General features: G+C 39.4%; 2 protein-coding genes across 2 annotated transcripts; one reads left to right on the plus strand and one right to left on the minus strand.

The window, feature by feature from the left end:
* Positions 1–1562: 1562 nt before the first annotated feature.
* On the minus strand, positions 1563–3619 carry mrpl27 (mitochondrial ribosomal protein L27). Its single transcript, XM_057358698.1, has 4 exons — positions 3514–3619; positions 3023–3151; positions 2846–2919; positions 1563–1932 (listed from the first exon to the last, which is right to left on the minus strand). Exons 1-4 carry the CDS (start codon positions 3551–3553, stop codon positions 1726–1728), a joined length of 450 nt encoding a protein of 149 aa, XP_057214681.1. The 5' UTR covers positions 3554–3619; the 3' UTR covers positions 1563–1725.
* eme1 (essential meiotic structure-specific endonuclease 1) lies at positions 3544–8988 on the plus strand. Its single transcript, XM_057358697.1, has 9 exons — positions 3544–3636; positions 4112–4866; positions 5742–5869; positions 6081–6170; positions 6533–6657; positions 7359–7506; positions 7613–7728; positions 7834–8023; positions 8636–8988. The coding sequence occupies exons 2-9, from the start codon at positions 4152–4154 to the stop codon at positions 8810–8812; spliced, it is 1689 nt and encodes a 562-aa protein (XP_057214680.1). The 5' UTR covers positions 3544–3636; positions 4112–4151; the 3' UTR covers positions 8813–8988.
* Positions 8989–10311: the final 1323 nt, after the last annotated feature.

Consider the following 10311-nt stretch of genomic DNA (forward strand, 5'->3'; position numbering starts at 1 on the left):
TAAGAGAGCGAAATGCGGAAAGCAGGAAAAAGTGAATTCTTCTCAGGAGACGCAGAAGCTGTTGCTAAGCAACAGACTAGGTAGAGCAAAGGCTGACAGTCATTCTTTTCAAAGCAAAGCAGACAGACGTAACAAGGGTTCCTTGGCAGTACACTAGGGCATAGCTTTCAGGAGTGAACAATGGAGGAGCATCTAATAGTTTTTAGGCAAAGGCCAATGAGAATTAGATGATTGGATTCACATGACCTTTCTGCAAGGCTCTGTGCAAAGGATGCTTTTCCGGATCTAGATTTTACATACATATTACAACACATGGATAAGACAATAAATACTAAATAAGACCGAATTTAACGTCTATGATGGATGTGGCAGGAATTACATTATCTTATTTTCAAAATCATAAATTAAAATCTGATGTCAAAACACACCTGTGCATTCGCATTAGCTTACATTGCAATGACATTCGCAGTAAAGGTTATAATGGGGAAGAGGAGGTTGTGAATATACCGGAGGGCAAAACAATTTCTACATGCTGAATCCCAATTAAACAGCTATTCTGATGAGCATGACAATAAAAGGAATATTGGATTAAAACAACATGAAGCATAATAAACAGTGACAAGCCAAGATGAATAACGCTTCCTAACATGCTAAAGTCTCTTTTAATGTTAATTTTGTTTTATTTAAGTTATGTCAAAAGTGTCCATTGAGTGTAAATTATGTTTGATAAGTCTAAGTGTCTTTTTATGAAAATGTGAAGTATTTGTGGCACAGCTGTAGAACAATTATCTGTGAAAAATCTTGGAGACTATTTTACTGAGAATTGCCTAGAATCACTGATTAACCTGCAAATTCCCTCATTATTTTTCATCCATTTTCTATTGAACTGCATCAGCTTTTTATTCTGTAATGTAAATGCGATGCAGCAAACAATTCTGTTTTCCTTGAACATCTACACCATAAAATGAGCTTAGAGCTTGAAGTGGTACTTGCTCAAGGTTCTCTTTGAAAAGTTTCCGCACAGTTCATAATTAATCCTTTCACAATACACACAGAGAGATCTGCAACTCCTCATTTGTCATCTTTCTACACTGTAGTGGAAAATCCCTCTTTATTTCTCCTTGGCCTTCTCTAACCTGAGAAAACTCTCCGGCTTCATTTCTCCTAAATCCTACTGATACGCTTGAACAGCATGCTGAGCCCTAAGGAGCAGCTACAAAGATAGTCCTTCTCTATTTTAAAGTAGAAAGAGACCGTCTAAATCCTTAAAGGCTCAGGCTGTGCAGACGTATAGGACACACAAATAGATATGGAGTCAATAAAAAAGATTAAAAACTACTAACAGGACAATGCTTGCACTGTTTAATGGTCCATGAAAAGCAGATCTCAAATTCAGCAGTTGCTTGCAGCTCTCCATTGATCTGTTGTAGGACCGAGCCGCTTGTAACTAGTTCAGCAACATCTGTTTGAGTTGTTATTCCTGTATAGTTTTCTACTTCTAGACTGTAAAATCACTTTATTTGTGTATTTAATGTAAAAAAAAAGAACAACGTACATGGTGTTACATAAAAATGTTTATTGGAGTAGCACATAACTGCATAAATACAAAGAAATTACATATTCTACTGATTTTTAGATGCATTTGGAAAAAGCAACAAAATACTGCAGAGTGGTTTACCAATCTAAAGAATCCAGATCAAAATGTAGTTTGAGGGAAACGTCTTTTCATACCAAGTCCACAAGTTTAAATGTATTTTCCCGTTTTGTAGGAATGACATTAATAAAGGTCTTGTACAGAACGGCACCCTTGGGAAGTTTTGGGATCACATCCCGGGCTTCAGCACTCCGTGGTAGAGGAATGTACACTTCCTTGGTGAACCGAACAATACCATCTTCTAGGGCATAAATTGTTTTGTTGGTTCCAATACCAACCTGTGAAAATGACAGAAAATTAGATGTTGATACAAATTCTGACGACTTTGAGTTTCAAATAGTTCAGTTACATTGCACCGGGGCTTTTTCACTGTTCAGAAACAACTCACATTTTAAAGGGGTCATATGGCACGAACACGTGTTTTTCTGTGTCTTTGGTGTGTTTTAAATTGCCAATGCATGTTTTAGACATGTAAAATTGCAAAAATTAAAGTGTGGGAACAAAAGATGCATTCTATCTAAAAGTGAATGATCACCCAGACCTGCCTGAAACGCCTCGTGTAACCACACCCCCACAAATCTAAGTCAGTTTGTGGTATGATTTGACTAAGACCACCCAAATGTATACGCAAGTAAGGTGGGCGTACCTGTCAGTACAATTGTATTGGAACCTGATGTTCCAAATATGGTAAGAGGCGTTACACTTCCGTTACGCGCTTGCAGTATTCAACCAATCACTACGCACTGGTTAACTGGCCAATCATAGCACACCTCGCTTTTCAGAGCGATGAGCTTTGTAAAAAATCTGCTCAAAGGGGCTGGGTGTTGTACCGAAATTCGACTCCCCATGATATTACGACTCCCCTACTTCTGATTGGTTCATTCACTTAGGATGCTGCTTTGTGATTGGTCCCTATCTCTAAATCCCGCCCCCACACCTAATCCTAACCCTAACCTTTTTAGGGGAAAACAGGGGAGTCGTAATCTCACGGGGAGTAGGATTTTGATACAACAGGGGCAAAGAGGAGTTACAAACATGCATGGTATGTGTAAAATACAGCGTTTTTTAACCCTAAATCGTGTATACACATTGCATTACATCTAAAACGAACGATAATATTCGTTTCATCCGTGTCATATCACTCCTTTAAATAACGCTAATCACAGAAAAACAATACTGATAAAGTCTTACATGAGCTCCAGGATGCCAGCGCATTAGACCTTTACGTTGTGTTGCGAGGACGTTGCCAGCATGAACAAAGTTTCCTTAAAAAATGGAAAAGACAAAATATGACACAAGGAGGTAATGGGAAACATTAAACGACATATTGTGCTATTGTGCTACGGTCAGTAGTCAGTAAAACCGTACCATCATGTTTCTTGTGACCATATCGTCGGCCAGCACTATTCCCTCCCAGGTTTTTGCTGCTTCCTCCTGACTTCTTTGAAGCAAACCTCGTCAAAACTACAGTAGGTGTCTGATTTGACAGAACAATACCTAAAAAAAATCAGCATAGATTATTACTTGCAACTTTTGATGTTTATAACCCTCCATATTGGTCTCTTCAACGTGATATTCTGCATGTGTGCGGTGCGAAGAATAACAGTCTTAATAACAAACGATCCGCATTAACTTTTAAAAAGATAGGGCACATCTCTCAGTTATCAGTTTAAATGCAGCTGATGCTGTTGTCAACATTCAACACATGCGTATATAGCGCAAGTGTTCGCATGCTTCCAAACCACTGCCATCATAAACCGTTAAACAATCGTTTAATCCACGCTATCCGTTATCAATATACAGAGGACTACACATTACACATTTTAAAAAACGAAGCATATAATGTATATTACACTTACACGTCCTGGACTTAAGTATCAAGGGCAAGAGCGCCGCCATGTTGAATGACGTGCATCTGACGCAGCTGCGTCGACGTGCTTACGTCATCTCTCAGAAGCCGCGAACTGCAGGATTCGAATGGCGTAAGTAGAAACTAAAAGTTTACAATAATGTTCATATGTGGAACAAAAGCAAAACGCAAAAGAATATTGAGTTAAAAGAGCAGTTGTATATCGATAGATTCTGTGGGTTTTTATGTATTTTATTCTTTGTTGTCGTATTTCTGCCTTTATGTGACACAGACGCTGTAGTTCTGCTCGTGTGGATGTGAATCAGTGGATAAATAAATCAGCTTCCTTTCTCTTAATTTGATATATTTTAGAGCTTTATCAACAAAATGTTCATGTATGATTACTTGTGTTAAAATCTCCAAAGCGGTTCTTTTATTTAAACGTTATCATTTTCCATAATTTGGCACCGCAATATTTACTATGGTAACTGTTAATTTTACTGTTGCAGCAATAGTAACTGTATCAGCTCTTACGTAATGTGCTTCTAAACGTATGTAAGCATGCTACCTTTTTGTATGGAATGTCTTAATTTTGTCTCTCGTTTCAGTGCATGAACCATAGATGTTTGAATGATGTGACAGTTCACCATGACCTGCATCAGTAGACCTGGATTTCTCATGAGTGACAGTGACTCCAGTGATTCAGAACAGCTGCCTGTGTTTGATTTCTCACAGTCAAAAATCAAACAGACTGAACTGGTTGTTTTAGACCATTCAGACTCCGAAATGGCCCCTGTCTATAAACCAGTTTCATCAGAAGTACGTGGTCCTGCTGGAGCTGCTGGAAGTGATGTCTTAATGGTTAGCAGTGACAGTGAGGAAGAAGAGGCCATGATTCCTTTGGCTGTTAGACTAAAGCAGAAAAAGCTTGATCTGGCTTCAGCAGTCATTGTTCCTGAAAAGAGCCAGGCTTCCAGTTCACTTTCTAATGGACGTTCACAGCTCTTAAATGTTCCAGTTACATTACCCCCACCGTATATATCGGAGTTGGAGGACCAGCCAGTAGAACGTAGCAAGATCTGTACCAATATAACAAGGCAGTTCAGCTCTGACTACAATGCACCATACCTCACCGAAGAACCTCCCCCTGCAGCGGAGAATGGCACTCACCTAGCGAAGCGGAAGAAAACCCCTGCAGAAGTGGAGGCTGCCAGACAGGAAGCCCTGAGGAAAAGAGCAACGAGAGAGCAACAGCAGGAAGAGAAAGAGAGACTGAGATTGGAGAAGAAAGCTATGGCTGATGCTGTTAAAGCTTTAAGGCCAGAGGAGTGCATCAAACACATGGTGGTGACAGTGGACCCAGGTGGGTGGGCCAGTCCTGTTAAGCTTTTAAAAAAAGAGTAAACATGTCTGTTTTTTTAAATACCATAAAAGGACATACCAGACTTTCAGATGTATGGTTGGGTCCAGACACCTGAACTAGGGATTCACCGATATCGGTATCGGGCCCGATACAAAGCTCATGTATTCGTACTCGTAAAAATGCACCGATACCTCATGTGACAGAACTGACTGAAATTTGCATTGAAAGTTTGTGAAAAGCACATCAAATTATTCTTTTTTTCAGAATGTGTTTAAGGTGGAGTTGTTTGTAATTATGAAGCTATTCTATTTCTGTTAGTCTCATTGTGTTGTGAAAAGGTACAGGCATCGGTATCGGCGAGTACCAGGAAAAATATCGGTACTCGTACTCTGTCTTTAAAAAATGGTATCGGTGCATCCCTAACATGAACAAAATGTATTATTTATTATATTTCGATTTTAACAAATCAGTTTTAAAATTAACAGGTTGCAAGTTATATGAGTATGACGTTAAAGTTTTTAATTTGTTAAAAATCAAAACATTTGAATATTTTAAAAATATTGCAACCTAGTTTGTGTTAAACATATATGGCAAAAACATCAACTAAATTCAATTCTTACTAAATAACAACTTAAATGTAATAACATAATAGTAGATTTCTAAAAAATGTTAATATTGTGAATATATTACGACATATGATGTGACATGATATATACAGCATAGCCGGAATGACAGGAATGTGATGGTGTGACTCAAGTATTTTCCTGCTCTGTACTTTTTGATCATTGCCCTGAGTTGTTAAAAAGCAACGGCATGAAGTAGTAAGCTGCATTTGCTGAATAGATTAGTATCGATTAACTGTCTCCCCCCCACAGGACTGCTGCAGCTGGAAGGTGGCGGTGCTCTCCTGACATCTCTGCATGCTCTGGGCTGCAGTTGTGCCATAGAGAAGCAGTCTCTTCCTCGCAGTGTTACCTGGGCTAGACACTCACCCTGTCAACAGGCATGATAGTCCCGATCGTGACACATACACAAATGTACACAACAAAACATAATGAACCATGTGTCTCTTGCCATGAGCTTTACGGTGGAGCGCTAATGCGTTAGAAAAAAGCCACTGGTACATTGTGTTGCAAATGTCTCTATGATGATTTGTTTCTGGGTAGAAATGAGGAACTAAACCCGTTGTCTCTTTGTTTTCTTATTATGTGCAGACCGGAGAGATGATGACTATTCCAGAGTCACATACTGTAATCCAGGTTCCGCTGGATGACTTCGTGACCATGATTAACAACTTCTGCAAGGTTGGCACATAATGCTCTAGCACGGTGTCTTTTCTTATTGGACCATTATAATTACTGAATTAACCGTTTATAAGAGAATTGTTTGAGTTGCTGGCTGTGGCCTTTTTGTATGATGTGGCAACTGAAGATGCAATTAAAAGAGTTTGTTGGCCGAAAGGGCAATACCAGTAAAATGAGCAGTTTTGACCTTTTCAAGAAGTGTCAGAGTGATTAAATGTAATGAATAGAATTACAGGATCGCAACTGAATTATGTAAAATTATCCAGTGAGTCTTTAAAGGACTTAGTTGACTTTGTACATAGACTTCCTGAGGGGTTTTCTGGGAATAAAGACCACAGTGTGGTTTTCTGTTTTTAATGTAGAAGCAAAGTGGCGGTGTGTTGACCGAAAGTGGCATATCTCTGACCTCCTGGACCCGAGTGCTAATGAGCAAGAACCCAGGCAGGACTCTCAGCATGGTCGTGATTGACATAGAGAATTACTTTAAGTGAGTAGCTTGCCGAGATCTGGCTTTGATTTTCATATCAAGCAATTTTAATTAGTAAAAATATGAGTTTTTTCCCTATACTTGCACATAAAAAAAGGTATTAATGTTATGTTTTGTGTATAATATTATGTTGGATCGCATGCCACAGATGCTGGGTTTGGGTTGTATTTAACCTTGAATATGATTTTATTTACAGTATGCTGTGTACTAAGTGAAGATCTGTCTGCCTATCCATACATGTTTTGTCCAAATTAATGACATGATATGCAGATAAACCAACTAATTGCATAATCAGTATTTGCTGAGAAAGACCTCCAAATGAAAATATCTTCAATCATTATAGCAAATTTGCCTTAATGTTTGTTTTAATCCAGTTTAATAGAAGATAAGCCTAACACTGGCCAACAGACTACAGCAGTGTATCTTGTGATTCGGTAGTTGGTAGCGGCGGTGACTGTGGAAATGAAGTTTATACTTCAGTTTTGAATTGCTCTAATGTAACATTCCGTATTAATAATCGTATGTAAGAGTCATGTTTTTTTTTTTTTTAAATAAAAAATCCAAAATAATTAAATAAATTATCCAATAATTAACACAATATATTGACAGTCTGGTTTATTTTAAATGCACGGCTTACCCCTTTACCCTGTGCTGCTCTGATATGATTGCATATTTTTACAATAATACATGCTGTTTTGCAGATCCCAGAATTCAAAATGTCAGAAGAAATACCGTGAGGCAGTGCTGGGCGAGGAGAAGGACGCGGGACTTGAGGGAGGGCAGAAAAAGAGAAGAAAGAAAGACGATATCAAGCAGCTTCCCGATGTCTCACGAGTACAGGTGGAGGAGGTAAGCTGAAGCACCTCATTGGCAGTCGATTCAGGGCTGAATTTGCTTTCATACAGTGGCATGTAAGGTTTTCTGAAGCCTTTCTCTCCCCTCACCTGTCCATCAGGCTTTGGTAGACTTGCAGCTGCATACCGGGGTGCAGGTCCGTTTCCTCTCGACCTGGAAGGACTTTACTGATTTTATTACCATGTCGACCAAGGCTGTAGCAGAGGCGCCATTCAAGTGAGCGGAAAGCCAGTATTTCCATATTCATCACTTTCCAAAGCAGCTTCTGCTTTGTGGCTCATTTATTTATTTATTTTTTGGTTTGTGTTATTTTTCTCTCAGGCGAGAGCGAGAGAACACAGGTTTCACTTTTTGCTTGGAGAGTGAGTGGTCAGGTGGTCATAAGGTGGACCGGGCAGGGAATGGCCTACTGCAGGTTTGGAAGAGGCAAATACAACAGCTGAACCGCGTCAGCCCTGATATGGCCAGTGCTATACTCAGCGTCTATCCTTCTCCACAGATTCTTGTTCAGGTTAGCATCCAGAAACAAACAAACAGTTACTGTTTTTATAATATTGATACCTCTTAAAGGCGGGGTAACGGAATTACGCTTTAGACAACTGAGTCGGGCCGAGTACCAAAACAACCTTGTAGCCAATCAGCAGTAAGGTGCACAGTGCACAGGACGGACATTAGCCGAGCTGAGCGCTGACGAAAGCAAAAGATGGGGGTAGGGGTGTGTTTGTTTTGGTGATTTGAACATCAACAATGGCTAAGAGAAATTGGACACCCCCCTTTAAGGCTATAGAAGGTTTAATCACGGCTTCATCATATGCCTGGCTAGTTAACTTCCAGTCTGTGTTTTGTAATAATATATCATTTTTTATTGTATATCAATTGGATTGAATTAAAATAAAACTACTCAACAGTTATTGATTCTTTGCAGGGGTCTACCGGAAGTTAAGTTTGGGTCACATAATATTTGTTTATGTTGTTGCTGCTGAAACTGTCTGTACTCCCAACCTATTCAACGACGCACAAATAGCACATGCAGTTACATATATCACTGATGTGTCATATATAATGAGGTTTTGTATGGCTGTGTGAGATCTCAGGTCTCAAATGTATATTTTGTTCATCGCAGGCATATGCACGGTGTAAAACGGAGCTAGAAAAAGTTGGCCTGCTGGCAGACGTGCTGATTCGCCGCGGAGAGGGCGTTACATCTACAACCCGCAGAGTCGGTCCGGAGCTTTCCAAGCGGTTGTATCTTTTGATGACATCATCTGATGCCCAGCAGCCCCTTGATTCCACGGTGTAGGTCTTTTTGCATATGTGAGGACAATTATGGAGAAATATCAGACACCTCGTTGTGACTGTTCTGGTGTTCATTATGGTATTTATTACAGTGCTTCAATTCTGGACGTTTCAGAGTTTCAATGTTTTAATGGTTTGTTCTTACTATACATGTGTTGTTGTTGGTATTAAATATTTCTTAAACTACCGAAAGCATTTCACTTGCCTTCATTGGAACTAGTTTTCCTTGAATAACCTTGCTTCAAACCTTTGTGTACTTCTCTACACTGAAAGGGGGAACCTTGAAAGTTTCTCCAATCCTGAAATACTTTCAGCCTCTTTGTTTTCATCATCCCAGTGGCAGACAACCTTGGACAGCAAGAATCCTTTTCATCATGCTTTCATGCTGTACAATTAGTTTTTCATGTGACACTGACCTATATGGCGGCTTGTTAAGAGCTACAGGTCAAGGTGTTTCCTCATGTTGTATCTCTAGCGGTGTTAACAGGGAATTGATTATTGCAGGAGCAGAAGAGTTTCTGTTCTGGCTTCTCTGTGTAAGACACTATAGCACGCCTTTCGGAACCAAAATGGCCCTTGAGCACGCCGTACCGACTGCGTGAGGACTGTCGAGGCTCGTGGCTCATTTCCAGCATATTAGAGAATGGCACCTGACCAAGGAGTGTTGCCTGAAAGGAGTGGTGGGGTAACGAGCCGTTAAATGTGCTTAAGAGATGAGCTGCATGCTTCATCCCTGTCCCTTAGGGCAGTATTTCCTCTACTGTTTAAGGGATGGCATAACTATGGCTAGTAGGTGTATGCTTGCGCCTAGGGAAATTCCATGAGAGGAATTATAGCAGCTTGAAAAGGGATCACCTTGGAGTGATTGTTTGGCTGAATAGTATGAAATCCAATTTTTGTTTACTCTGAATGCAGACTTGAATAGCTTTATAATCTAAAGTCTAGAGAGCTAACATCTCCACTGGCTTGTGAAAAAGTCAGGACTTTAAAGTAGGGATGCACGATAAATTATCGGCCATATCGGTATTGGCTGATTAATGGATATTTTTAATGTTATCGGCCGATGATAAAAATTTAGGCCGATATGTTATAGCCGATAAATTATGAATAATTTCTTCTGGTTGAAGCACTTGAGCTGCACGCTGCTCACAGTTAAAATCCAGTACAGCACTGTCTTTCTGACATGATCATTCACTTAGCCTACTGATATAAGCAAAACATTGTTGATGTGGTATGTAGATATTTATGAACGTGTAAATTATAGGAACAAAAGCATATTGTATGAATCAGACTGCTGTCTGAATGCTTTCTGTCTTGAGACCGTTAGACTTGTGTGTATTGAGAACATCTTTAATTTGTTTATTAAATAAAAATGATACCAGGAAAGTTTAAAAGTTAAATCTTTAGTTAGTGTAAAGTAGGCTTGGTTCATGATTTTCAGGGGGAAAAAAGAATTTTCAGTTTCAGAAAATGTTATATTAATATTTAGATACTGTTTATTGG

The sequence above is a fragment of the Triplophysa rosa genome, linkage group LG18 (genome assembly GCF_024868665.1).
Source record: "Triplophysa rosa linkage group LG18, Trosa_1v2, whole genome shotgun sequence".
Classification (NCBI taxonomy): Eukaryota; Metazoa; Chordata; class Actinopteri; order Cypriniformes; family Nemacheilidae; genus Triplophysa; species Triplophysa rosa.